Source organism: Athene noctua, chromosome 30 (genome assembly GCF_965140245.1).
Source record: "Athene noctua chromosome 30, bAthNoc1.hap1.1, whole genome shotgun sequence".
In the NCBI taxonomy this organism is placed as follows: Eukaryota; Metazoa; Chordata; class Aves; order Strigiformes; family Strigidae; genus Athene; species Athene noctua.
In genome coordinates, this window is record NC_134066.1 from 3,079,247 (window position 1) to 3,105,573 (window position 26,327).

General features: G+C 68.7%; 4 protein-coding genes across 5 annotated transcripts; 1 reads left to right on the forward strand and 3 right to left on the reverse strand.

Moving 5' to 3' along the window:
* Window positions 1-3,776: 3,776 nt before the first annotated feature.
* Window positions 3,777-5,905, forward strand: ACKR5 (atypical chemokine receptor 5). Its single transcript, XM_074929399.1, has one exon. The coding sequence runs from the start codon at window positions 3,777-3,779 to the stop codon at window positions 4,869-4,871; it is 1,095 nt and encodes a 364-aa protein (XP_074785500.1). The 3' UTR covers window positions 4,872-5,905.
* A 2,749-nt stretch (window positions 5,906-8,654) lies between these two features.
* ZBTB39 (zinc finger and BTB domain containing 39) lies at window positions 8,655-14,981 on the reverse strand. The gene is made up of 2 exons (XM_074929391.1): window positions 14,914-14,981; window positions 8,655-13,647 (listed from the first exon to the last, which is right to left on the reverse strand). The coding sequence occupies exon 2, from the start codon at window positions 13,536-13,538 to the stop codon at window positions 11,400-11,402; it is 2,139 nt and encodes a 712-aa protein (XP_074785492.1). The 5' UTR covers window positions 13,539-13,647; window positions 14,914-14,981; the 3' UTR covers window positions 8,655-11,399.
* A 457-nt stretch (window positions 14,982-15,438) lies between these two features.
* TAC3 (tachykinin precursor 3) lies at window positions 15,439-16,966 on the reverse strand. The gene is made up of 5 exons (XM_074929400.1): window positions 16,867-16,966; window positions 16,117-16,236; window positions 15,908-16,004; window positions 15,809-15,832; window positions 15,439-15,731 (listed from the first exon to the last, which is right to left on the reverse strand). The coding sequence occupies exons 2-5, from the start codon at window positions 16,222-16,224 to the stop codon at window positions 15,583-15,585; spliced, it is 378 nt and encodes a 125-aa protein (XP_074785501.1). The 5' UTR covers window positions 16,225-16,236; window positions 16,867-16,966; the 3' UTR covers window positions 15,439-15,582.
* Window positions 16,967-18,894: 1,928 nt separating this feature from the next.
* On the reverse strand, window positions 18,895-25,642 carry MYO1A (myosin IA). Of its 2 annotated transcripts, XM_074929387.1 has the most exons (28): window positions 25,520-25,642; window positions 25,250-25,365; window positions 24,955-25,049; window positions 24,756-24,860; window positions 24,620-24,666; window positions 24,404-24,467; window positions 24,235-24,333; window positions 24,048-24,151; window positions 23,805-23,952; window positions 23,599-23,717; window positions 23,429-23,515; window positions 23,256-23,321; window positions 23,031-23,135; window positions 22,654-22,716; window positions 22,306-22,506; window positions 21,888-22,114; window positions 21,612-21,812; window positions 21,427-21,520; window positions 21,078-21,227; window positions 20,913-20,981; window positions 20,648-20,734; window positions 20,334-20,408; window positions 20,103-20,237; window positions 19,914-20,020; window positions 19,710-19,842; window positions 19,486-19,638; window positions 19,286-19,413; window positions 18,895-19,109 (listed from the first exon to the last, which is right to left on the reverse strand). In XM_074929387.1, the coding sequence occupies exons 1-28, from the start codon at window positions 25,640-25,642 to the stop codon at window positions 18,986-18,988; spliced, it is 3,225 nt and encodes a 1,074-aa protein (XP_074785488.1). In that variant the 3' UTR covers window positions 18,895-18,985. The 2 variants fall into 2 exon arrangements, with proteins under 2 accessions (XP_074785488.1, XP_074785489.1); XM_074929388.1 differs by lacking the exon at window positions 20,648-20,734.
* Window positions 25,643-26,327: the final 685 nt, after the last annotated feature.

The window sequence follows — 26,327 nt, forward strand, 5'->3', positions numbered from 1 at the left end:
TCCGAGAGCCGCGTGGCGCCGGGGACCCGCCCCACCGGGGTGGCCGTGACACTGGCGGGGTCCGTGTCAGCCCGTGGCGGGGCCCTGGCTGCTGCCTGTGCCCGGTGCCCCCACCGCTGCACCGTGCTGGTGGGTGCTGCTGCCCTGGGACCCGCTGACGGGTTTTTCCCTTCAGGCTTCCTGCAGCACCAGCCTTGGGGCTCTCCGGGCTCGCAGCCCCCTCGCGCTCCGCGCAGGTCCCCAGGGCCCGTTGTGCTTCGCGCCAGCTCTGCCGGGACCCCCGCCCTGCCCACCCTGGCCCTTCCCGCGTGTCCTGCTCAGGCTGCGGGGGATTTGCTCCTCGGCCCCTCATCCCTCCCGTGCTGCTCGGGGCCCTTCTGCGCCGGCGCAGCCTCCCAGCTCCTCCATGGGCGACCTTGGTCTCAGCCCTGGCAGCCGGCACGACGCCGGGAACCGCCTGGCCCGTTCCCCGGGGTCTCCTCTGGCAGCCGGTGGCCAGTTCCAGCACAGAGGAATCCGCAGCTGGTGGGGACGAGCTCGGCACGGCCGGGGCTCAGCTCTGGCTCTGCCCTCGTTAACCAGCCAGGGACACTGCGGGCACAGGGAGCCGGCGTGGGGGGGGTGACTCACGCAGTTCATAGCTCTAATTAAGGGCTGATTAGCCATGACTAGTCGGGGGTACGGCCCCTGGGGTTGCGCACTTGCCTGCAGGACAAGAGCAGCGTTTGCAGCAGCCCTGCTCCCACCAGCACGCACCGAGCCTGAGCCCACGCGAGACCCAGACAGCCCCGGTCTGCGCCGGAGCTTGGGGGGATGAGGGGCTGCAGCAGGACGGGAGGCAGCTCCCCTTGTGCAAGCCGCGTTCCAGCTCCCCGGGCTGTTTCCCCAGCCAAGGAATCTGTCCTAGACGCTTTGCTCGGCTTAGCAAACCAGTAAGGTGTCCCCTCAGACCTGCGTGTCCCTGGCCAGCGCTGGCTGCTGGGGAGGGAAGAGTGGGAGAACAGCAGAGCCCTGGCGCTGCCTGGAGCCACCTCGGCGCCCGCGTTTCACCCTGGAGTGAAGCGCTGGCAGGTGGAGAGGAACTGGCCAGGCCCGGGGGGACCATCCTCAGCCTCTCCTCTCTGCCCTCCTGCACGGCATCAGCCGGACCCGCTCGGATCAACGCAGCCACTTTCTGGAAAGGAAACAGCCTCTTCCCACTTATCTCCAGGCAAAGGAGAACCGGGGGCTCCTGGGCACACATGTGGGTGCTGAGAGCCTTGGGGCGCCCCGAGTGTCGTGGCGGGGATGGGGAGAAGGGGCCGAGCCGCCTGTCCCGCTCCCCACGGCTCCTCGGGCTTGGAAACGCAACCGGCTCCCAGACCTCGCCACCGTCCCCGCAGCACCAGCGGCCCCACGCAAACCCTGACGGCACCCGGGTTGCTCCCGATCCCCGCGCTCGTGTGGAACTTTCCTGACAACAGGAACAGAGCGGCATCGCTGCCTCCCAGGGCGGCCAAGCCCCCCCAGCCCGTCGGGCGGCCGCTCACAGACCCCCCGGCTGAGCCGAAACGCGCCCCATCGCTCTCGGGGCGAGCACAAAGCCGCCGAGTTCCTGTTTGTAGCCGGGGCCTCGGTCCTGCTGGGGCTGGTACCTGCGCGCGGGGCCACCGGCGCCGGGCTTGTTGTTGTGAGACCCGACTTATCAGTGCCCTCGTGCTTCCCCGCTCCGGCCGTGCCTTCCTTCCGAGCTGATTGTTGATCACAAAGTCTTGTCTGTGCTTGAAAAGGAGATTTCCTGCAATTGTTTTGCAGGACTTGCAGCCTGATGCAAAATTTTCTGCCTATCAGCCCCCTTCCCAGTGCCGGGGCAAGGCTCGAGCCCCCTCCCTTCCCCTGCAAACTGCCAGGCCATCACAGCTCGGTGATTAATTGCTGCCCGGCCAGAGACGTTTCTGCGGCGATAACCATCTGCCACCAACTTCTGCCACAGCTCGGAGCGATGGCCAGCGCCGCCCTGGCAGAGAGGTTCAGCTTTCAGCCCTTTTCCCCCAAAAAGAAACCGCGTGCTCTCCCCGGTAGCACGTGAGCATCAGGGACAGTCAGTGGCACGTTTGCCTCGACCCACCCCAAGCCCCGGGACCGCCAGCGCCGGGGCAGGGCCTGGCTCAGCCGGATCCATCCCAGGGGGACCTGGGCAGGATCCAGCCCCCGAGACCAGCGGGGCCACAGCACTGGGGTCCCGCGGGAGTGACGTGGAGGGGACCTGCCCAGGGGAGCCCCGCCGGGCCCCGCTCCTCCCTCAGGCCCCCGCAGCTTCGCCACCGACACCTGCCTGGGGCCTCCCCGTGCCCATCCCCAGCCCCGCAGCAAAATCAAACGGGAGCCGAGCCCCGGGGCTGGTCGAGTCAAAAGTCACCGGCACTGGGCTGTCTCAGGATGTTGGACCACGATGGTCATTTCCTGCTGGGAAGCCGCCAACAAGCCCACCCCGAGCTCCGTGCTGCCGCGGCGGCTCTGCCTTCCCAGAGGCGTGTGAGCCGCGCAGCGAGAGGATCGCCGCGTTCCCGGAGCCGCCCCACCGCGCAGCCTTCGGCTCTGCCGCCGGTGAGCCCTCACCTCTTCCTCCCCGCCGTGTCCGTCTGTCCCCTCTCCCACTGGCCTCCTGGGCAAGGGCGGGATGTTGAGGAGCCTCGGGGACGGGGGGCTCCAGCCTGGGGGTTCGCTCTCCTCTCCCCCTCGTTTGGGGTGCGGGCGGGTGGCAGCTGCTGGCCGCGGGCCCGATGCTCTCGCGGGGAAGCCCGGTGGCGGCGCTCCCTGGCTGGCGGGGCTCGGCACGGCCTGGCTCAGAGTGGCACAGCGTGGCACGGCTCGGCTCGGCTCGGCCCCGCGCGCTCCGCCGGTGCCCCGGGCGGGACGGCCGCCCTGCAGAGCCCTTCCAGCGGCACGAGGCTGGATGGGGTCTGAGGCGTCTTCGCTGTGCGGATGCAGCTGTGCTGGGATCGGAGCTCTCACACTTGGGGCAATAAAAGGATGTTAAGGTCAACTACATTTCCTTTAAGTTTATAATTTTGTCACCTACTTGGAAGTCCCGACGGGTCCCAGTGATGCGGCTGCGGGACGGGCAGAGCGAGGGCTGCTGCCTGGATTTATGAGGTGACCGCACAGCCGGGGAGGGGGACAGGGGCTCCCCTGCCAGCGCGGGGTCGGGCAGACGCGGGCATGGGTGCGTTCGGTGGCCTGGGTGCCTGCCCGTGTGCCTGATGCCCCGCAGCTGGTCGCTGCACGCAAGGGCAGAGCAGCAGAGCCGGGGCCGGGATTCCCACAGCTCCACAGCGGCAGGACCCGAGCTCCGGGGCTGTCGGGGGACGGCACGGCCTTGGCTGCTGCGCTCCCGGGTCGCCCGCGCCGCTTCTGCAGTGACCGATGTGACGAGCCGTGGGGCCCCATCCCCAGTGCTGCCTGTCCCCGCGCCGCGGCCCAGGCTGTGGGCAGGGGACAGGCACCAGCGGGGAGCTCGTGTGGGTGCAGGGGGGGCTGGTGTCTATGACCTGCATTTTGCCCGGGACGTGAGGTTACTGGCTGATGCAGATACGGGATCTTTTGAGGGCTGACGTAGGAAGTCACCACAGGGGTAAAAATTGGATTAAAAAATACCACAGAGGGGAACTTTCAGAGCCTCCCACGAGGACTGAGCTTGGACAGGAGAGATCGTTTCTCTCCAGTCTCAAGCTGCCCAGCCCAGCGCAGCCGCGGCGCCGCAGCTCAGTGCTTTCCCTCTCCCTGCAGCGACCAGGATGGCTGAGGCCACCCCCGCCCCCACCGAGACGCACACTCTCCTGAACGAGTACGGGGACTACCACAACTGGTCCGAGCTGTTCCACCTCCTGAACTACACCTACACCTTCTGCGAGTTCAGCCTGGATGAGAACGTCAAGCGCGTGGTCCTCTTCATCCTTTACCTGGTCATCTTCGTGGTGGGCTTGGTGGAGAACCTCCTTGTCATCTGGGTCAACTGGCAGACGCGGGGCCACAAGAGCTTGGTCAACCTCTACATCATCAACATGGCCATCGCTGACCTGGGGGTGCTGCTCTCGCTGCCCATCTGGATGCTGGAGGTGATGCTGGATTACACCTGGCTCTGGGGCAGCTTCCTCTGCCGCTTCACGCACTACTTCTACTTTGCCAACATGTACGCCAGCATCTTCTTCCTCACCTGCCTGAGCGTGGATCGCTACGTGTCCCTGACCAGCTCCTCCCTCTTCTGGCGGAAGCACCAGCACCGCGCGCGCCGCGTCATCTGTGCCTGCAGTTGGGTCTTGGCCGCGGTGATCCCGTTCCTGGAGGTCGCTCACATGCAGCTGGTCAACACCGGAGAGCCCATCTGCATCTTCACGGCCCCCTTCGAGACCTACGACGAGTGGGCGCTGGCGGTCAGCTTGGCCACCACCACCGTTGGGTTCCTCATCCCCTTCCCCATCATCACCACCTTCAACATCCTGACGGCCAGGTTCATCAGGCGCACCAGGCCGGAGAGCAGGAAGCACTGTCTGCTCATCTACGCCTACATCGTCGTCTTCCTCGTCAGCTGGCTGCCCTTCCACGTCATGCTCACGCTGCTCACCCTCGACGGCAACCACATCATCCTCCACTGCACCTTCGCCCAGTTCCTCTACTTCTTCTACGACATCATAGACTGCTTCACCCTGCTCCACTGCGTGATCAACCCCATCCTCTACAACTTCCTGAGCAAAAACTTCCGCAGCAAGCTCATCTCCGCCGTGGTCAAGTACATCCCCAAAGATCAACGCAGCCAGAAGGGCGCAGACAGCTCCTCCTCCACCACGCAGCACTCCATAGTCATCACCAAGGACAATCACCCTCCCAACTAAGGGGGGTCGGACGCTCCCGTCACCGCTGGCGGGGGGCTCCCTGCACGCACCCAGGTCAGTAAAGTTGTTTTTCCTGGTGACGAGCAGACACTTTGCCTTTAAATGACACTTCTTGGCCATCCCCCTCCTGTGCTCCAGGGCAGGGAGCGAAACATGACGTGAGGTGGTGCGGGGAGCCCCCGATGTGCTGGGGCATCAGATCTATTTAGCTAAAGAAAGAATATTTCCTGTTTTCCAAAAGAAACACTTGCAGTATAAAGCGCATTACTCTGTCCAGGAGTCTGAACACGAATCCAGCCCCAGGACCCGACCCCCTGCTCCCCCCGAGCCGTGGGGCTGGGACACAGGATCTTTTCCCTTCAAAAGTTTTTCTGCAGCCCCCGACCGTCACTCACACACAAGCTCTGGACACCCCACGCCGTGGGGGTGTCCGGGGAACGCTGCCCCTCTGCCACCCCGAGCAGGAGAGGGGAAACTCATCCCTCCGAAACACAAACCTCTCCTCCCCATGCCTGATTTTACAGAAATGATGGCAACGTGGCCCCGAGGGGCTGAGCAGGACACAGACCCGAGCTGTGATGGGGGAGGAATGATTCGAGATCAGCAGCTGGCTGAGAGAGACGCTGCAAACGCGGCAGTAACCTGGCGATGGTCAGAACTGGGTTTGTCAGGGCAAGGCTGCTCCCAAACGCCACCGGCAGCAGCACAGGTGGGGCTCCCAGTTTGCGTTTGCAAACCCAGTGAACCCCGGCTCCTCCGGAGCATCTCCTGGGCGCCACCGGCCGCGTTCCTCACCGCGGGCAGGCTCTGGCAGCCCCTCGCACGCTGCCTCTCCATCCAGCTCAGCACGCCCCGTGCAGAAACGCCCGGAGCCGGGCTCGGGGCTGTCTCATAAACCAGAGCATCCGCAGAAAGTTCCTGGTTTGTCTGGATTCTGCTGTCACATGCTGCGGGTCGAACCCTTGGCAGGGGAAGGTGGAAGAGTGACAGTCACCGGAAGGGAGCCCATAAATCTACCAAAGGCCTTGAGCTGCTTAAGAAACACATTTTTGAAAAAGCGAAGCGTAAGCAAATCTGGGGAGGACAGGATGCTCCCAGCAGGAGCAGGGGTGGGGAGCAGGATGTCCCGGGCTGCGGCAGAAGCCCACGGCCGGGGTTAAGACGGACGCTCGGTTATCAGGGCTCTGCCGGTGTCGGGGTCCTGTGCCGGGGTAAATCACTGGACACTGGGGGCTCCTCGGCAGAGTCCTTCCTCCTCACTACCAGGGGACACCAAGTGTCGAGCGAAAAAGCCAAATCCGCCTCTTACACAGAAATACTTTGTACCGTGGCTGGGGAAGAAGCCAGACCCCAGACACAGCCGTTCCCTGCAGCCCCTCTTCCTTCGTCACGGGACTCACACACGGTTCCACAAGTGGGAGCGCGGAGCCCTCGGGCCGCGAGTCCCCCGGGGCAGAGCCTGTCCCTCGGGACCGGCACCGGCCCAGGGCCCCACCGCCCGCGTCCCCACCCTCCTGGGCACGACGGGGGCAGCGAGGACGAGCAGCCCCAAGCCCGGCTGGTGACCGCTGACAGGACCCGTCCTGAACCCTCCCTCGGGCCTCCTGTTGCTCATCCCCTGCTGCTTTCAACGGAGAAGTGGCAGGTAAATCCACAGTAGCAAGACGCGACGTGTGACAGAACCAGGACAATATATTCATTTTCAGGTTACTTAAACATGTAAAGTTTGGTATTTGACCTATTAAACTTTTTTAAAAAACTCTCCTAATGTATCTGCAACTTTGTTCACAGACCTCAGGGCCAGAGCGGCCTCAAATAAACCCTCGTACAGCCCCTGGCAGTGATCTGGGCTCGAACCCCAGCGAGTCCTTCAGCCGGGTCCCTCATCGCCCTCTGGGGCCTCCCCTGCCCCCGGGCTCCTGCAGCCGCTCCCGGGCCCCCGGCCCAGCCCGATCCTCCCGTGCCCGCCGCTGGTCCCCGGCTCGGCCCCGGCGGGAAAACGTGCCCAGAGCAGCCCCGGGCGAGGGCAGGGCCCGACCCCGAGGCGAGGAGGAAGCCTCGCTGCCGGAGGAGCTGCAGCGCCTCTCGCAAAGCCCAGCGGCACTTGCCCGCTGGCCCGGCTCGGTGGCCAACAGCTCCGAGCCTGCGGGGTCCAGGGCCCGGTGAAACAGCGCTGGCAGCGCGGAGAAGGTTTCTCGAGGAACACAACCCTGAGTGTTTCCTAAACGGTTTCTAACGAGGGCTCCGCTCCCCCGGCGCTGCTGTGGGCCCCGGCCGCCTGGACTCGAGCCACAGATCCTGCAGAGCACAGCAGAGGAGCAGGATACCCGGCCGGCTCACGTGCTTCCAGGCGCTCCCGAGGAGACGCGAGTGCCAATCTGCACATTTAAAGAAACAAGTTTTCTAAAGAAGCACGGTACAAGAGGTCAACATTTTCCATTTTATTATTCTAAATAAAAACCACACTTTGTGCTGAACAATGGAGTATAAAAGAACCCGATGTACAACGATTTTAGACATCTACTATTTGGGGGGAAAGTTTACAAAATATACAAAACTTTACAGCAAATAGATAGTAAACACTTAAATATCAGGAGGTCAGTACCTACTATTAACTTAACGAAAAGGTTAGACAGCAATTCCACTCTTTTTCTTTCTTCTGCTTAATTACTCTGATAAGAGACCTGGATCCTTTGAGGAGGGGGAGAATCAAACTGAACTTTGCGTTTCCGAACCGGTGAAGACGCCCAGTCTCGAAGCGCTGCCTTTAGGAGGGGCTTTGTGTCAGGGGACCCGCAGCCCAGCCGCTCCCAGCGAAGCGTTTCCCCTCCGCCTTCCCCTCCTGCACCCCGAGGATCCCAAAGCACTTTGCAAACACGAGTTAAACCCTGCGGCTGCCCCAGGCGAGGTAGGTGAGTGTCGCCCCCGGGCTCCGGAGGGAAGCGAGCCCGGGGCCAGCGGCCGGCCGGAGGCCGCAGCGCGAGGCAGCGGCGGAGCAGGGGCAGATCCGGACACGGGGTTCGATGCTGCAAAGGGCGCTCGGCCTCTGGCGCGGAGCTGCACCCCCAGCCCCCCAGCCCCACGCCGCTGGCCGGGCCCCGCCGTGGCCCCACGACACAGCCGGGTCGCAGCTGCGGCTCCTCGGGGCAGCGCAGCCCCTCCCGCAGGAACGCCGCAGCTCCCGGCCCGGGGACGACAGGGCCGGAGGCTGCCCCAGGCCTGGGGGGCCGGGACCCTCCCAGGGGAGGGAGCGCTCGGGTCTGTGCCCCCTCTTGGGACGATCCCTCCAAGGTGGGGCAGCGGCGGGGCCGGATCCGTCCCCCATCCCCTCCGCAGACGGGACTCGCCGCTGACCTCGGGGTGTTTCACGAGGGAACGATCCACGATAACACAAGAAAGAATCCAAGACACAGAAACGCCGGGACCCGAGAGCTCTCCCCAGCCCCACAACCGAGAACGACCGGCAGAGAACTGGGGGGGCTTCTGCCTCCCCGTCCCTGTGCCCAGAAGAGTGGGCTCGCTTCGCCCAGCCTCGTTTCGGTGTAAAAGCTTCTCTTTTTGGTTTATGTGCACAAAAGGCTTTTGCTTCACAGCTTTGCTAGATACGGGGCTGCAGACGCCCCAACACATCCAAAAGCTCATGACGGCTTCTGGGACATTTTCAGAGGGTCTTGAGGCTTTGAGGACTCTCCCAAGCCTCGTCCGCCCCCCCCATCCTTCACAGCGACCTCCGGAGCCGAGCGGGGCGGGTTCGTTCCTGCCCGCCAGGACCGCAGGCGCCCCGTAACCCAAAGGGCTCCTCAGAGGAGCCCCCAGCGAACCGCCCCCGGCCCCCGCGCTTTCCCAGAGCGCCACGTGTTCTCAAAATACTTTTTGTGGTTTTTTAAACTTGACAATACCAAGATAACCACGGCTCCGCAGAGCAGCCAGGGGCCAGAGGCCGCGGCCCGGCAGCCGAGTGGTGCCACGGGGCCCGAGTTTGGAAGCCGGAGCTCGGTGGCAGCCCCAGGGTGGGCGATTGCGTCGGTGCCTCCCCTCCTCTGAACACAGGCTCCAGGCACCAAAATCAGGACAAGTCCAGTTCAACACCCCCCAGGGCGATGTCAGCGGGCCCCAAACCTGGCCAATATTAGAGACTGGGGAGAGGACACAAACTCCCAATGGCCTCTTGCTCCTCCCCAGCAAGGTCCCTTCCTCCCACCCACCGCCGGGTGCTCCGGGGTGACTGAGGATGACACGAGCTCGGGACGAAGGAGCTGCCTGGGGGGGTCACTGGGCCCGGCCAAGACTCAACACCGACTCCTGCCTCCTGTCACGGCGGGGCTGGGCCTGGAGCTGCCGTGGGGGCGACGGGCAAACGGCGGGGACGGGGGGATGGATGGGGCTGAGGGGCAGAAGCTTCCAGCAGCGGCAGCCGCCACACCCTCCACCTCCTCTGCGGGGACACGAGCTCCTCCGGCTCCCGACAGCGATGGGGAGACCCGCTCTGTGACCCCGGGGGTCCCGCAGCCCCGCAGCACACCGGCACCCGGCCGCCCCCCACTTCTATTGCTGCAGAGCTCGTTTCGCAGGACTGCGGCGGGGACGGGGCTGGGGGGGGTTCGCTCCCGACGGGGAAGCTGTGCCGGGAGCACCGGGAGCCAACCGACCCGGGCAGGTCCAGGAGCTGGCACGGAGCAGGGAAGGACGGAGGCTGCTGCTCCCCCGGGCGCCGAGCGCTCCGCAGGCACGAGCCAGCGTCTCCACCGCGCTCCCGGGAGGTAGGTAGGTACCACAAGTGTTACCACCCTCATTTTACAGATGAGGAAACTGAGGCAAAGAGGTGAAGTGACTTGCCCAAGGCCACAGCGGAGCAGGGGGAGCGACCCCCAGGGATTCCTCGCTCACCAGCCACGCGTCCAGCCTGTGCTGCTCCGCCGCCGCGGGCCGTCCCTTCGAGCGGAGGGGAAAGCGGGACGAGTTTACAGGGTTTGCAAATCACTAGTTTTGTTCTGTAACAGCATTATCTTTACAGAAGCGCAGGAGCCAATTTACTACGACTGTGGCTTGAAAGCCCTGAGCGCTTCCTGTTTGTGAGGTAGAACGAGTTACCTAAGGGCAGTCATAACTCATGCTGCGGCATCGAAAATATTTGTTCCTCTCCACCTCTGCCCCACAGCACGACAACATGGGAAAAAGCCGATCCCCACCCTTCCCGGTGTAAACACCGGTGGCGTGGGGCTGACCCGCAGCGCGGAGGGTCCCCGGCCCCCGCCCGACCGGGGGTGCTGAGCCGAGGTTCCCCCCAGCGGCGACTGCTGCCGCGCTGCGGCCGAACTCAGAGCACGATTCCACAGATGAACAAACTCACATCGCACCAACATCCTGCAACACGTTTGCCACGAGACGTGTCCGGGACGCGGCGATCCGCGGCGGTGGGAGGGGGGGGCCCCCCTTCGCAGAGAGAAGGGTCCTCGACGGCACCTTCCTGGGAGTTAAGGCAACAGCTTCCTCACGTCGTCTCTGCTGGGATCCGCGGTGCCGCCGGCACCGGGCACGGCGGCCGTGGGCAGAGGAGAGACAGCTCCGACGGCCGGCAGCGGCGAGGCCCGACCGGGCCGTCCCAGAGGAGCCCCGGCCCCGCGACACCAACCGGCTCCCCCCACCCGGGTGGCTCCTCCGGGACCCCCCCGCTCGCCACCCGCCTCCGTCCTCCCACGCGGCCGCCCCGGCTCTGCAGAGGCACCGTCCCGCCTTCCCCCGCCGCGGCGGGGACGGGTCTGGGGCACGAGCCAGCGGCGTGTCGTGGCCACGGCAGAGGGGCCGCCGGCCGCCCCTGCTTGGGGAGGGCTCCGGGGCCGGTGCTGCCCTGGCGAGCGACAACCACCCGTTCATCACTCGTGTGCCGGCGGTTCCATCCCTGCGCCCCTGCACGCGCGCTGCTCACGTGCCTCCCCTGCAGCGGAGCAACAACTTCAAGGCTGATTCTGTGACACAGACTTCACTTATCTCTTCGCAATAGCAGCAGAACCCCAGTGATGCCCAGAATGAGTCTTTTTTTTCCTTTTTTTCCTTCTTTTTTTTTTTTTTTTTTTTACTTTTCTTCAAGTCCAGCACCATCCTGCTCTGGCTCTGTCCCTCTCTACTGAGGTCAGGTGTGAAAAATCTTAGCAGCATCAGTTTGTGGACAAGCTCAAACTGAGGGTTAGCCTAGTCAAGTGGGCTAAAAGGTTAGAAAAAAAAAAAACTAGATTCAAAACCTAGTAAGAAATGCTAAAAATACAGAGCTCAATGGCCTCTAACAGGACCAGAGGTAAGTAAACACAACAGACTTCTTGGAAACAGTGATGTAGCTTACGTGCTGTTAATTTGTACAATGCCACCAATCTAAAAAGCCCTAGCAAGGCCAAAAAAAAAAAAAATTTAAAAAAATAGAAAAGGAGGATTCCATCCATGATGCCTGACCATTAAATAAAATAAATGACATCTTTTCCACAGCTTCCGCAGTTAGCATTCGCTCCTCCGCCGGCCCTGCCCCGCCTCGCCCCATCAGCTGTCCGTGTTTTTCTCCGCGTCTTTGGAGTGGATGATGTACATGAAAGTCTGCTCGATGGTGAAGTCTGGGGGGAGGCTGCCCTTGTGCACGCCGATGTGCTTGCTCATGAGGTTGAGCGTGGAGCTGTAGTGCCCGCAGACGGTGCAGCGGTACATGAGGGCTCCCGAGTGCGTCCGCAGGTGGCACTTGATGGTGGAGCGGCCGCGGAAGAACTTGTGGCACACCTTGCACTGGTAGGGCTTCTCCCCGGTGTGGATCCGCCGGTGGTAGTTGAACTCGCTGGTGTGGGCAAACCTCTTCCCGCAGACCTTGCAGCTGTACTTGCTGTTGCCCGGCTGGTTTTGCAGCGCCAGGTCGTCGCTCAGGAACTCCTCGGGCAGTTTCCTCTTCTGCAGGCCCTGCTGCTGGAGACGCTCCCCGAAGCCGGGCCGGATCTCCAGGCTGGCCCCGCACTTGTGCTGGCTGACGTGGTAGCGATACGCCGCTTCCAGCTTGAAGCTCTGGCCGCAGAAGTGGCACCGGAAAAGAGCCTCCTCCATGTTCTGGTGGACGGCCAAGTGCTTCTCCAGGAGGTGCCGGTCCACAAAGCTGCTGGCGCAGACAGAGCAGGAGAAGACGGAGATGCCCAGGTGGGCCAGCGCGTGCCACATCAGGCTGCAGAGGCTGAGGTGCCGCTGGTCACACACGCCGCACGTCTGGCTTTTCAAGTTCACGTGGTCCAGGATGTGGTTGCGGACGGTGTGGAAATCTTTGGCCAGGGGCTTCCCGCAGGCGGCACACGCCAGGTCCGAGCCAGGCCCTCCCCCGAAGACGGCGACCTTCCCCGGCAGCGGGTCGCTGGGGTGGACGATGATGTTGTTGTCGAAGACGCCCTCGCGCCGGTGGAGCGTCAGCTGCCACTGCGTGAAGAACTTGGTCTCGCACATGTCGCAGGAGAAGAGAAAGATGCCGATGTGGGACAGCACGTGAGTGACCCGGGAGTTCCGGTCCTGGAAGTGGGTTTCACAGACCTTGCAGTTCCCGGTGAGCAGGTCAACGTGATCCCTCGCGTGCTGGCGGATCAGCTGGATGTTGGGCTCCAGGACCTTCTTGCAGACCTGGCAGGGCATGGCCTTGCTGTCCCGGCTGTCGCTCTCAAAGGCCAGCTCCTCCTCGCTGTCGTCGCTCAGCTCAATGACTTCTTCCGAGGGGCCCAGCTCTTCACTGGCGTCTTCGAAATGCAGTTCGTCCTCGCCCAGGTCCTCCAGCTGAAGCTCATCCATCTGCCCAAAACCCGGCTCTTTGGAGTGGTCGCTGTTGCTGGGGCAGGAGTTGCTCCCCGTGGAGACGTCCAGGGAAGGCTCCGCGCTGAAGAAGCCGCCCTTGCCGTAGTCGCCGTTGCTCTGGACCTTGTACTGCGGGCAGGAGCTCGCGGGGGGTTGAACGACGATGCCGACGCTGCCCAGGCCGGGCTGGGCGGCCCCGCTCGTGGCGGGCGCGAACGGCCCTTGATCCGGCTCCTGCTCCGCCTTGGGAGGCTGCTGCGGGTGCACCAGGGGGAGGGTCTGGCTGCCTTCGCTCACAGCGTTCTTGTCATCCTCTTTGTAGCTGCCCGCCACCTCCCCGTGCAAGATGTAATTCCGCTCGGGGCCGAAGTGCTCCCCACCGCTCCGCATCTCCCCCAGAGGGTGGCTCTGCTCCAAGGAGGTGCTGCTCAGCGGCCCCGCGCGGCCCTCGCTCACGGCGAGGGGGGGCTGCTTGGTGACGGCGGAGCTCTCCAGGTCGGGGAAGGTGGAGTGACAGGCCTGCAGCAGATCCTCCATGCCCAACCGCTCGGCCACCTCGTAGATGACGCCCACGTTGATCAGGTCGGTGAAGAGCTCCGAGGTGTACACAAAGCTGAGGATCTTCTCGAAGTTGGCCGGCGTGATGAAATCCACCACGTAGGTCCTCGCAGCGTCCAGCCCCGTGTTCAGGAAGAGGTTCTGGAAGTAGCCCGCGGCACAGGCCAGAACCGCCTTGTGTGCCGCGAAGGAGCGGCTGCCCACCAGGATGGTGACGTCGCACATGGTCTCCGAGAGCCTGCACTTGTTGAGTTCCTTCAGCAGGTTGTTGGGGTGATTGGTGCTGTGCAACTTGATCCTCATGCCCATTTTAGCAGCTGCTCAAGCGTCCCTCTCCTGGTCAGCTGCTTCTTCACGCATTCGTCAGCGGCGCGAGCAGGAGGTGCTTGGCATCCAGAAGCTGGCAGGGCAAGGGGCTCTAGAGGGAGGAAAACGCAAAAACCGTCAACGCTTAACAACCCAAGAGACCTCGTTCCAGTCGCACCAAGTTTTCCACCTTCCTGACGAGCAAGAGAAGCCGCAGCAGAGCTCCGAGGGGGACTGACTGAACCCCATCCTGCAACGTCAAAGCCTGACTCCGGGAAGCGGAGGGAAAGACGCGCCGAGGGAAAGGAGCAAGCAGCCACAGTAAAAAGCCGTTTGCTCTGCCAGCGACAGCCTGAGATTCCCGCGTCTGTGCGGGCACAGAGCGAGGTCCCTCGGCCGCAGCCCCGCTCAGTTCTGCACGTGGGCGCAGCCGGTGCCCGTCGCGGCCGTGCCGCTCGCCCCGGGCCGGGAGGACGCTCCCGGGTTCAGGCTCAGGGCGCCGCTCGGCTTCGCCCCGGGTCTCCTCCGGCCGCCGCCGCTTGGCGCCTTCGCCCGCTCCCGTACCCACGCGGTAACGCGGTTCCCAGGCGGGGTCTGCGGGCGCTCCCCCGCTCCCCGGGATCCCTCCTCCCCACACCGGCGCCCGCAGCGCCTCCGGGTGCTCTTGGCCGGGCGGTTTGTGCCACCGGCCCCTCCCGCCGCGGTTCGTCCTTCCCGCCCGTCCCGTCGTGCCGCCGGGGAGCTCGGCCCACCCTCGGGCCCCCCCAGGGCTCTGTCCCCGACCCCCCGCCGCCTCCTCCCCGTGACAGAGCAGCGACCCCAGGAACCGGCCGACGGACGGGGCCGGGGCTGCCCCTGCCCGAGGGGGCAGCGGGGGGGCCGGGGAGGGTGAGGATGGCGGCGAAGGCGCCGGAGGGGCCGCGTTCAAACCCCTGGACGTGGGAAGCCCGTCGGGGCGGGCCAGGAGGGAGAGGGGGCGGGGAAGAGAAGGGGGGCGCAGCGGGAAGTCGGGGGGCGCGGGAGGAGGCCCCGGGGGGTGAGGGGCGGCGGGCAGGGGAGGCTCCCGCCCCCCCGGGGCGACGGGGAACCCCGGAGCTGCCCCAGGGATAAAGGGAGTGACGGGGGGGGGGCGGCAGGGCCCCCCCGGGGGGGCTGGAGGAGCCACGCGGGACGGCGTGGGGGGGGCACGGGAGGGGGAAACGAGGGACCCGCGGGGACGCGGCGAGGGGAGCCCCGGGGGGGGGGGGGGGGGGCGGGCGCAGGAGGGGGCCCCCGGGGGACAGCGGGAGGCCCCGGGGGGGCCCCGTGCGGGCGGCGGGGGGGGGCGGCGCGGGGGCAGCCGGAGGCCGGCGGGGCTGCGGGCGGCCGCGCTCCTTACCCGCCCTTGGCCCCGCACCATCCCGGCCGCGCTCACACAAAGGCGCCGACCCGCCCTCCGGCCGCCCCGCAGCCGCCTTCCGCCCGCCGCGCCCGCCCCGCCGCCACAGCGCCCCCCGCGGCCCGGAGGACGGCGGCGGGGGCGGGGCCAAGGGCGGGGCCACGGGACCGGGACCGGGACCGGGACGGGGGAACGGGAACGGGAACGGGCAGGGACGGGGGAACGGGAATGGGAACGGGCGGGGCAGGGACAGGGACACGGCAACGGGAACGGGCGGGGGCACGGGCACGGAGACCGACACCGGCGGGGCAGGACACGGGCACGGGCACCTCTTCACTGACGGGGGCAGGGACCGGTCACCGCGGCCCCGAGCACACGGGGCCCCGCCCCGGCCCCCGGCCCCACCCCGGGGCCGTCCCGGGCGAGCAGCGCCGAGCACGGCGGGTCCAGAGCAGACACAGACACGGGCTGGGTCCCGCGGAGGACCGGGGCTGTATTCGGGGAGCACGGGTACAGCGCGGGGGGGGCGCAGCTGCCCGGCGTGTCCGTGGGTCCGTGCGCTGAGCCCGGCAGCGCGGGTCCGCGACGGCTCCGGGACGGCTCCGCGGTCCGTGGAGGCGCCGCCGCCGCTGCCGGTGCCGCTGCCGGTGCCTCGCCCCGGGGCGCGGGTCACGGTGCGGACCGACCGCCGTGGGTGGGGGCCGCGGGGGGCCCCGGGGAGCACCGGGGGGCCGGGCCGCCGCTCCCCCGCCCCGCCGGCCGCCCGGGCTCCGCCGCCCGCTTCCCCATGAGCCCCACGAAGAAATCGTGCATGTCCCCTGCGGAGAGACCGGCGTCAGCGCCGCGGGGCGCGGCCGCGGGGCCGGCACCGGCACCGGCACCGGGCGGGACTTACGCTTCTGCGAGGCCGCGGCGGCACCTGGAAGAGACCGAAGCGGGTGAGCGGCGGGGCGGGACCGGACGGACCGACCCCCCGCGCCTCCCCGGCTCTCACCGGCGTCCTCCCCCCGCAGCAGCTGCAGCAGCGCGGCGAAGGCGGCCCCGGGGCTGGCGGGGGCTCCCCGGGGCGGCGGCTCCGGGACGGGCATCCCCTGCGGGAGGCGAAGGGGGTGAGCGGGGCGGGGGCCGGGGGGGGGAAGGGCCTGGGTCCGCCCGCCGCTCCCCGCGTCCCCCCCCTCTCCGGCGGCGCCCCGACGGCCGTACCTGTGCGGGGGGCGCCGGGCCCGGGGGGGCGGCGGGGGGGGGCCGGCGGGCGAGGGCGAGCGGCAGCGCCAGGACCAGCAGCGCTGCCAGCGCCGGGCGGCTCCTCATCCTCGGGGGGGCCTGGGGGCGGCGGTCAGCGGCGGGGCCCCGGAACCGCCCCGGGCCAGCGGCCCCTCGGCGGGGCGGCCCGGGACGAGCCCTGCGCCGGGCCGAGCGCTGGGGAGGGAAAGCGGCGACACGGGAGACGCGGGGGGGGGGGGCCGGGGGCGGCGGGACCCCCACCCGTGTCTGCGGCCGGAGGAACGGCGCCGCTTCCCGGGAATGGGGGGGGGGGGGGGGGGGGGGGGCGGGACACAGTAAATCCCCCCGAGCGGCGCCCTGGGAGGGGGCTGCGTCTCGGGGGGGGTCACAGGGGTGCGGGGGGGCACGTTATGGGGAAGTCGCCGCAGAGCAGCGGGGGTTCCCGGGGGCCTCCCCCTGCGGACCGGAGGTCCCGTGTCACCACTCGCGTGCAGTCACACCGCGGCCACCCGTGGGGAGCACACGCGTGTCCCCTGACAGACACACACACACTTGCTGATGGCAGAGCCCCCCCACGCTGCCCTCGCCCCGTCTCACCCCCCCCCCCCCCCCCGCCGTGCCCCCAACGGTGCCTTCACTGTCCTCCCCCCCATCCCTCCCACCTCCTCCCAGCCCGAGGCCCGGACACAGCAGCCCCCCGGGAGCCCCCCGTGCCGCGGGGGCACAGACCTGCTGAGCCCTCGGGTGCCTCCCGGTGCGGGGGGGGCAGAGGGACCCTCGGTGCCGGCGGCCGAGCGGGAGCTGCGGCGAGGGGAGGCAGCGCGGGCTCAGCCGGGCGGCGAAGGACGGGGGTGCCGGCTGCCGAGCGGAGCTAAATAAGGGGCTCTGCCCGTGGCACGGCGGGGGGGCGAGCACAGAGCTGCCAATGGGGGCCGGGGGGGTGGCACCCCCACCCCGGGCTGCACGCCCCCGCAGGCTCGGTGTCACCGGCAGGCGCCCGCTGCGCGCGCAGAGTCACGCCGCGACGCCAGCGCCCACGCCGGCACCGGGGCTCCCGCCGCGCCCGTGGTCGGGGGCCAGCGCCGTGCCCACGCGGCCCCCGGCCCCTCCTCGCGCGCCCTGGCACGACGCAGCCCTCGGCACGTGTGGGGACACACGTGGCGGCCGCGGTCCCGCTGGCGGTTGCTCCGCAGCCGGGCCCTGGGGGGGTCTCGCACCGCAGCCGGGATCAGCCGGGCCCCCGCCACACGCGCACATGCACACGCGTACGCACACGTGTTCACCTGCACACACACGCACCCCCCAGCTTGGCTGCACACACGAGCACACGCCTGCCCACGCGCTCTCTGCCCCCCACACCCTCCCCGTGCGGGGGTCCCGGCCTGCGCGGTCCCGTGCTCCCGGCTCTGAGGGACCCCCTGCTCCGGCCCCGCATGGAGCCGCCTTTCCCCAGCCCCCCTGTGACCCAGACGGCGCCCACCCCCCCGGCCCCCACCTGCTCGGCCTCCTGGGAGCCTGGGCTTGACCCCGCACCCCGAACCCGTCCCCAGCCGGGGCCTGGGGGTGCAGAGATGGAAAACGGGGAGGAAAAATTCGGGGGGAGGTGTCGGGAGGGGAGGGGGAGCACGCGGGCCAAGGAGTGGGAGCAACAGGCGACCCCGCGGGAAGGCGGCCTGGCAGCGGCGGCTCACGTGGCAGCACAGCCCGGGGCAGGGCAGCATCTGCAGTGCCGGGGACGTTAATTAAATCGGAGCCTGGCCAGAGAAGGCCTAATTAATTAATAACACCTACTTGTGTGGTGCCAAGTGCGACGCAGCCGCGCAGAGCCGCGGTGCCCGGGGCTGCGGCCGGATTGTTTACGGCTCTCGCCCCTCGCCACGCACGGGCGGGAAGGTCCCAGCGCTGGGACGTGACACAGCCCGCGGAGGGAAGGGGGGGAGCCCTCGGAGCCGGGGGCACGTCCGCCCCGTCAAGGGCCCCCCCCGGCGCGCACACGTGCCCCCCCCACGTGCAGATGCTGCCCGAGCGCCCCGGCACGCCTGCCCGCACATCCCCCGTGCACGACAAACCGCGTCGGTGCTCCAGGGCCCACCTGGGAGCTGGCGCTGACGCCGCCGTGACGGGGGTTTGTCAGCTCCTGGAGGTAACGCGGGTGACGTGTGGGGACGGAAAAAAAACCCGCTCCCAGGGCTTGATGAGTGCGGGAGAGAAGAGGCAGCGGGAGGGGGGAGGCTGCCGCAGCAGCTGTGCAGGGACCCCGGGGTGGGCGAAGGTCCCGCGGGATGCGGGTGGCAGCGGTGGCTCCTCCCGGCCCCCCCGCGCCACGACCCCCATCCCCAGATCCTGGGGAGGGCTCCTGGGGCAGGGGCGCAGCGGGGGGACCCTGGGCAGGGGGGGACAGCGCGGGCAGGCGGGTGCCAAGGGCCTCACGTGCCACCCCCCGCCGCTGCCCAGAAATTGCCTCTGCAGCAGAGCGAGCTGCCTCCCCCTTAATGGGGAAAGTGGCGGCAATTTGGGGCCTTTCCAATCAGCGCCGAGGCGGGCGCCGGCCGCAATCAGGCGGCAGGAAAGGCGGGGGGCCGGGGCGGAGGGGGGGCTCCATCCCCGGGCCGGGCTCTGCCCCCGCCCTGCTCCAGCACCGCGGTGCCGCGTCCTGGGGCTCCGGCACGACGGGGCCCCCCCCGCCCCGCCTGTGACGGGGGGCACCCACCGCGACACTGCCCGGGCACCGGCACCAGAGCATCTGTTTAATGGGTTTGCAGCAATTCCCGGGCGGTGCAGGACCCGGCGAGGCGGGGGGATGACGCAGGGGGGTGGGCGGGGGTCCCGGTGGGGGACGGGGCTCCCCTCAGTGGACCAGAACCTCCATCTTGTGGCTGCCCCGCTTCCTGCAGACGGGGACGTCGCTGCCCGCCTTGGCCGACTCCACCACGGTGACGGCCACGTTGCCCTTCTGGAAGCGGGTGGAGAACCTGCGGGGGGCCGGGGGGGTGGGATGGGGCCCAGCACCCCCCCATCCGTCCCACCTCCTCCCAAAATGAGCCGCATCCACCCCAGTCGGGCCCCTCCAGGTGATGCCACACGCTGTGCCCCCCCACTCCCCCAAGCTGTGCCCCCCCCCTCTGTAGCCCCCCCGCCCCGCCCATACTGGTCGGCGATGTGCAGGGACAGGGCCTGGGCGGTGGCGTCCATGAGGGTCTGGTGCAGGCGGGTGACGAGCTCGATGAGGTGGTCACTGACGAGCAAGAAGTCGCCCTTGGCCCCCCCGGTGGAGGTCTGTGGGGAGGGGGGGGGTGTCAGTCCCGTCGGGGTCCCCCCGAGCCCCCAGGGACCCCCCTCCCCGGATACCTCCTTGAGGTGCAGGGCCAGGAAGCCGTCGGAGAAGCGGGTGACGGAGACGCTGTGGATGTCGCTCAGGCTGAGCACGGTCTTGGGTTGGGCGGCCTTGGGGTCGGCCAGGACCAGGTGCTCGGTGGTCAGCAGCAGCAGGCGCGGGACCGTCTGCGGGCAGGGGGGGGTCAGCGCGGCCCCCCACGCCCTCCCGCTGCGCCGGGGCCGGGGCCGGGGCTCACCTTGCCGCTGGCCCTGTTCACCTTCCTCACGGTGTCGGCCATCACCAGCTTGTCCTTGGCCACCGCGTGCAGCTTCTGGTACTTGGGGTTCTGCGTCAGCCCCAGGTACTCGCCCCGGAAGGGCTCCTGCAGGCTGGGGACGGGGCCGTCAGCCGGAGCCGCCCCTCCGCGCCCCCCCCTCCCGCCAGCCCCCAGCCCCGGCACCTTTTGGGGTAAAGCGTCTTCTTGTCCTTGAAGAGTTCGCTGGCGCAGAGCTTGGCCCGCAGCAGGGCCCTGCGCTGCGGCGTCAGCTGCTCCCGGTACTTCTTGCACTGCCGAGGGAGGGGGCGATTCGGCGCCGAGGGACACAAGGTCCCACCCGGAGCCCCCCCAGCTCCCCCTCCCCGCTCCCACCTTCCAGCGGTAGAAGATGCTCCTCAGCTCCTGGTTGGCGTCGGCCAGGAACTTGTACGGGGCGGGAGGCCAGGTCCGGTCCGGCACCGACAGCGGCGGGAGGTTCCTCCCCAGCCCCACCAGGAACTTCTGCACCTGGGGGCGGCAAAGCGGCGGGGGGTCGGGAGGGTCCCCGGCGCAGCCCCAGGGGCTGGGGAGGTGCCGTGCCCCTCTCCCCCGGGCCCCGCTCACCAGCCGCCGGTAGATGAAGTTGCCCAGGCGGGCGCTGGCCTCGGAGCGGAAATACCTCCGGTACGCCCTGCGGACCTGCCGGGGGACGGCGGCAGCGGTGGGGACGCGGGGCCTCGCCACCTTCCTGCTGCCAGTCCCCCCGGACACGGGTCTGTCCCCCACCCCGTCCCCGCTCGGCCCCAGAGGAGAGGACAGCGGCTCCGACCCGACAGGGTGGGCAGGAGCCGGGGTGGGGAAGGGAGACAGACAGACAGACAGACAGACAGACAGCGGCAGGACGGAGGCGGCGGGCGGGCGGGCAGCCCCGCGGTTACCTGGTGCCCTCTCCAGTAGGCAGCGATGGTGGCGGCGGCTGCGTGACGCCGGGACTGGAGCTTCAGCTCCCGCAGGAGCCGCCGAGACTGCGGGGCGCAGAGCCCGGGGGGAGCCCCAGGCAGTAGGGGAGCGAGCGCGGGAGGCGGGGGAGAGGCAGGAGGACGGAGGATGGGGAGAGGAGATGAGTCTGGTCCCACCACGGGTCGCCCTGAGCCTCCAGACCCTCCCCACCACACGCCCCCCCCCGCGGCGCCCGGGTCTCACCTGCCAGCCCCGCGCGTACGCCTGGATGACCAGCGCCGAGCGCTTCATCCGCTCGTACTTGTTCTTTTGCTGCGACGGAGAGAGGTGGGGTGAGCCGGGGGGCTCGGGAGAGCCGGGGGGCCCTGCCGTGGGGTGAGGGATGGGCAGGGGAAGGTGGTTCCTCACCATGTGGCCCCGGAACCAGGCGGAGATGATGATCTGGCTCTTGCGCATCAGCTGGTACCGGGTCCGGCACCGCCAGCCCCGAAATATCTTCTGGATGAGGGTGGCGAGTTCGGCCACGCGCTCCTGGCGCCGCCGCTCCAGGTCGAAGAGCTGGGGACAGCCAGGGCCAGCGCTGGGGCCGGGCGGGGCCGGGGACCCCGGCCGGGAGCCCCCGGGATGGGCTCGGGGCCACCAGCGGGGCTCAGGGCCCCGTGGGGCTGCACCCGCTCTGGGTGAGGTCCTGCTCCCCCCCAGCAGCGTGACTGCCCCGTAGCGGGGTCCCCCCCGCTCCCCCGGTGCCCGGACTCACGGTGCGCGGGGAGCGGATGAAGATCTTGGTGTGGCCGAACGCCAGCTCCTCGGCGGGGAACGCCAGCTCCGCCAGCAGCACCTCGGCCCCCTGCCTGCGCCGCGGCGGGAGACGGCGCCGGTCAGAGCCCCCGGGCCGCGGCAGGGGGGCCCCGGGGGTGCCCGCGGTCCGGCCCAGCCCCGTACCTCTCGCTGCCGGCCCAGCGGGGCCAGGTCCGGGGGCTGAGCATCTTGTAGCGCTGCAGGAAGGGGCCGTAGAGCTGGCGGAAGGCGTAGCCCACCCGCCGCACCCGCACGTTCTCCATCAGCCCCAGGTACCGGATCTGCGCCAGCACCAGCTCTGGCGTGAAGCGCATCGCCGCCTTGGTCTCGTTGGGCTTGATGCACCTGGGGGGGGACAGCGGTGGGCGGGGGGTCCCGCTGGCTCCAGCGCGGGCGTCGGGGCTCCCCCGTGGCCGGTACCTGATGTAGTTGGGGTTCTTGGAGTAAAGGTTCTTCATCAGCGTCGCCACTGAGGCCTTGAACTGGAAGCCGGCGGTGGGGGGCAGCTTGAGGGAGACCTTCTGGGGGTCTCCCTCGGGGAAGAGGGAGCGCAGCAGCGTGTGCCGGGCGGCCCACATGGCCTGCGAGAGGTCGCGGAAGAGCAGGTCGTTGTTCTTCTCGATGAAGCCCGTCACGTTGTAGGTCACCTGGGGGCGGGGTCGGCGCTCAGCGGGGCGCTCGGGGGGCCGCGCTCGGGAAGGGAGAGGGGAGAGACCGTGGTTCAGGGTCTCCATCCCCCTTCCCAGTCCGGCCCCGCAGCCCCCGTGCAAAGCTGGGAAATGGCGCGGGGGGTCCCGGCGGCCCCCGCTGGGCTGCAGCACCACGGCTGCCGCCGGACCTTGCCGGCGTAGTGGTGGATGCGGAAGCACCGCGGTGGCAGGCTGGCGTCCATCACCCGCCGCGCGTTCTGCGTCTCCTTGCTCTCGTAGTGCTTGTGGCCGGCGAAGAGCTGGTTCAGCTTGGTGAGGAACGTGTCCTCGTTGACCACGCCGGGCCGCAGGCACTCCTCGTCCAGCATGGCCAGGACCCCGCCCTTGCTCTGTGCCACACCGACAGCGTCACCCCAAACTGGCCCCGGGCGGTGGCTCCATCGAACCGTGGCTGCTCCGGGCTCTGCCAGGTGTGACGGGGGGGGGGACGGGACAGGGACACCCCACTGGGACCCCGGCACCGGGGGGCAACTCACGTTCTCGATCAAGTTGCAGATGATGCTGTTGTCGAAAAACTCCACCGGGGTCCACCGGATGCCCTGGGAGCAGACGGGGGTCAGACACACAGACCCCCGGCCACAGGGCGCACGGGCCACCTGGGCCCTGCCCCACGGACACCCCCCAGCTGATGGGGGGCAGGAACCGGACATCCGGCCACGGGGACGGGGGTCCCGGATCCCTCCCTGCCTTCCTGCTATTGAATCAGCTCCCGGCAGGGAGCGGGGCGAGGGAGGGGCGCGCGGCGGAGCTGTCTCCGGCACTTCCCCGTCCCTGGGGGGCCACGGCTCCTCGGGCCGCGCTCTGGCACAGGCAGAGGGGCCGCATCCAGCCCGAGCAGGAGGGGCCGGGGTACCTCTCGGACATATTCCTCCTGCTCCTCCTTAAGGGTCATCAAGATGAAGATCTGCTGCAGCTTCTCATTGCAGTAGTTGATGATGAACTGCTCAAAGCCGTTGTCCTGCAAGAGAAGGGTCCTGCTTGGCAAGTTGTGCCCAAGCCCCTGGCCCTGTCCCATGTCCCACCCGCCGCCCCCGGCCCCCCCAGCGGCAGGATGGGGCCGGGTGGGCCCCGCACCCACCTGGAAGATCTCGAAGCCGTAGATGTCCAGGACGCCCATCACCTTCCGCTGCTTGCCCGGCTTCACCTGGGGAGAGCGCGGGGTGCTGGGCTGTGTCCCGGCCCCATGTGGGGTGGGGGTCCAGGGCCCCGTCCGGGATGGGGGGGCCGGTGCCCATCGCCCCGGGCGCTCACCTGGATGCTGGTGTTGATGCGATTCACCAGCCAGTCAAAGAGGCGGCTGTAGATGTTCTTGGCCAGCGCGTCCCGGCCGTAGTACCCCTGGGGAGAGGGGCGAGGGGCTCCTGTTGGCTCCTGGGGGGCTGCCGGGCGTCACCCCCGCGGCGGGGGACGGTTCCGCTCACCTGGGGGACGCTGAGGGTGGTGAGCACGGTCTCGTCCCGTGCCTTCACCGTGCGGGAGCAGAGCGCCCGCTCCAGCGTGCCGGGGTCCAGCCCGATCAGGTCGCAGATCTCCTGCAGCTCTGCGCGGGGAGGCAGCGGGGCTGGGGCCGAGTGGGGGGGCTGAGCGGGGGGTCCCCCACCTGCCCCGCGCCCATCCCTGCCCCTACCCTGCGGCTCCGCGACGCTGCAGGCCTCCATCCCGCTGGCCCGGTGGCTGCTGCTCAGCTGCACGTTGCCCAGCTTGAGCACCACGGCCGTCACCTCCAGCAGCGCTGTCACCTCGGCGGGCGAGAAGCCGATGACCCTCATGGCGTCCTGGAACGGGCACAGGCAGCTCAGGGGGACGGGGTCGGCCCCAGGGTGTTTGGGGGGGGGGGTCGTGGCTCCCCAGCCCCCCAGGCCGGCGGTACCTGCGTGGCGCGGAAGTTGGCTGCGTCGTCCACGCCGGGCAGGCCGGCGCTCTCATGGTTCAGGTAGCCGTAGTGCCAACAGTCCTGGCGGAGCTTCAGCTGCTCTGGGGGGGGAGGCGGCTCAGCCACGGCCCCCCCAGGCCCCCGGTCCCCCCCCCGACCCCCGTGCTGGGGTGCCTGGACCTACGGAGCAGCTGTGCCGAGCCCCCGGCCAGGAGCTGGTAGAAGATGTGGAAGTTCCTCTCGCCCTTCACGTGCTGGACGATGCGGGATTTCTCCAGCAGGTCTGCGGGCGGGGGTCAGCGTCACCGGGGCGTGCGACGCAGGACCCCCCCCCATGGGCGATCGGTACTCACAGTTGCTGATGACCCCTCCCAGGGGTTCCCCCTTGAAGTCGAACGCCACGTCCATGTACTTGCCCTGAGGGACGGGGCAGGGATCAGGGCATGAGGTCGGGGGGGGGGTGGCTCCGTGTCCCCACCCTCGGCCCCTGCCATGACCCAGCCCTGTCAGGGCCAGCGTGGCCCCGGGGGGACACGTGGCTCCACCACCCCGGTTCCCTGGTCACTCACGAATCGGGAGGAGTTGTCGTTGCGGACAGTCTTGGCGTTTCCAAAGGCTGTGGGGAGAGGACGGGGTTAGGGCGCGGTCCGGGGGGGCTGTGCCGAGCCCTGGGCCGGGCGCAGGGTGCGGGGCGCGGGCGCTCACCCTCCAGCACGGGGTTGGACTGCAGGAGCTGCTCCTTCACCTTGTCCACCTCCTCCCCTCTGCTGCACACAGCCGCCACGTAGGACATCACCAGCTTGCTGGCCTCTGCGGGTGGGGGCCGTGGGTGCTGGGGCTGTGCCCGCCCGTCCCGCCAGCCCCCCGCAGCCCCCCCAGCGCCCGGCGGCAGCCCCGGCTCTACCCGTCTTGCCGGCGCCGCTTTCACCAGTGATGAGGATGCACTGGTCCCGGTCCCGGTCCCGCAGCGAGCGGTAGGCATCGTCGGCGATGGCGTAGCTGGGGGCAAGGGGGTGTCAGAAGGGGCTGGAGCAGTCCGGGGGCCTCAGGAAGTGCCCTGAGCCCCCGCTGTGGCTGCGAGGCCGCCCTGAGCCGACTCCCCCAGACCCGGAGGCCTCGGGCTCGCCCCTGGGCGAAGCCCTTGGCAGGATCCAGGGGGACCGAGGGCGCCCCAGGGCTGCCGGGCTCCCCGCGCTCACATGTGGGGCGTCACAGCGAAGAAGTTGCAGTTGCGGTACTCCTGCACCTTCTCGGGGGTGTAGATGGGCAGGGGCCGGTACGGGTTCACCGAGATCACCACGTTCCCGATGTACGTCTGGGGGGAGCGGGACGGCCGCGGTGGGTGCGGGGCTGGGAGGGCCCAGCCCGGATCCTGGTGCTCCCCGCTCCAGAGCCCGGACACTGCCCCCCCCCAACACCCCCTCTCCCTCTCCCCCCCGCAGCCCCCCTGCCCCTGGCCCGGTGCCCACATAGATGTGGCTGCGGCGGAACCGTTCCTGCAGCGTCTGGAGCAGCGACTCCTCGGTGAGGGGGTCCAGCAGCACCAGGTCCCCGACGGCCGCCGCGTCTAGCCGCGCGTTGGTGGCTTCCATGACCGGTGGCTCCGGGGCAGCTGGGGCAGAGCGGGGAGGCAGGGGCTGCAGGCAGGGACACGCAGTCCCTTCCACAAAACACTCCCCCAGTCCTCAGCGGCACCTGAGGAGGCCCGGGGGGAGCAGAGACCCCAGCACCGGGACATGGACCCGCCGGGACGTGTGGCGAGGCCCAAGGCACCGGCTGAGCCCGGCGCGGGGCAGGATGCGGCCCTCGGCCAGCGCGGTGCAGCTGGACCTCGGCTGCTCCCTGACCCTCCTGTCCGGCCCCCCCAGACACCCCCGGGGACAGGGGACGGGGCAGCCACCCACCCGCAGCGGCACAGAGGGCTCGTTCCGGGGGCACCCCGGTGCCCAGGACCCCGTAGCGGGGATGGGGGCTCGGGGGGCCGGGGGGGGGGCAGGACGCTGGGCTCCTGCCCACCGCTGCGGGGAAGCGGGGGCCCGGTCAGGAAACACGGACACCTGGATCCTATTCTTGGGGCAGGGACAAATTCAGCCTCCGCTTCCTCCCTCCTTCCTGGCGGGGGGAACCAGCTCGGGGCGGGGGGAGCCCAGGCCCCCCCGACAGCGCGGCAGCACCCAGGGGCTCCCACCAGAGACCTGCTGCTTCCCCCCCCTCCGCTCGTCCCTCGCCTGAGCGCGCAGCCACTTCCCCCCCGTGACCTTCACCCCCACTTTACAG

Excerpts from the sequence above, each read along its gene's own strand:
- ACKR5 (XM_074929399.1), top strand. The coding sequence starts at position 3,777 with ATGGCTGAGGCCACCCCCGCCCCCACCGAGACGCACACTCTCCTGAAC.
- ZBTB39 (XM_074929391.1), bottom strand. The coding sequence starts at position 13,538 with ATGGGCATGAGGATCAAGTTGCACAGCACCAATCACCCCAACAACCTG.
- TAC3 (XM_074929400.1), bottom strand. The coding sequence starts at position 16,224 with ATGAGGAGCCGCCCGGCGCTGGCAGCGCTGCTGGTCCTGGCGCTGCCG. Across the intron at positions 16,005-16,116 it reads GCCCGGCGCCCCCCGCACAG|GGGATGCCCGTCCCGGAGCC; the intron begins GTACGGCCGTCG and ends CGCCTCCCGCAG. Across the intron at positions 15,732-15,808 it reads CGCCGCGGCCTCGCAGAAGC|GGGACATGCACGATTTCTTC; the intron begins GTAAGTCCCGCC and ends GTCTCTCCGCAG.
- MYO1A (XM_074929387.1), bottom strand. The coding sequence starts at position 25,642 with ATGGAAGCCACCAACGCGCGGCTAGACGCGGCGGCCGTCGGGGACCTG. Across the intron at positions 21,228-21,426 it reads TCATCCGCTCCCCGCGCACC|CTCTTCGACCTGGAGCGGCG; the intron begins GTGAGTCCGGGC and ends GGCTGTCCCCAG. Across the intron at positions 20,735-20,912 it reads CGTACGCGCGGGGCTGGCAG|TCTCGGCGGCTCCTGCGGGA; the intron begins GTGAGACCCGGG and ends TGCGCCCCGCAG.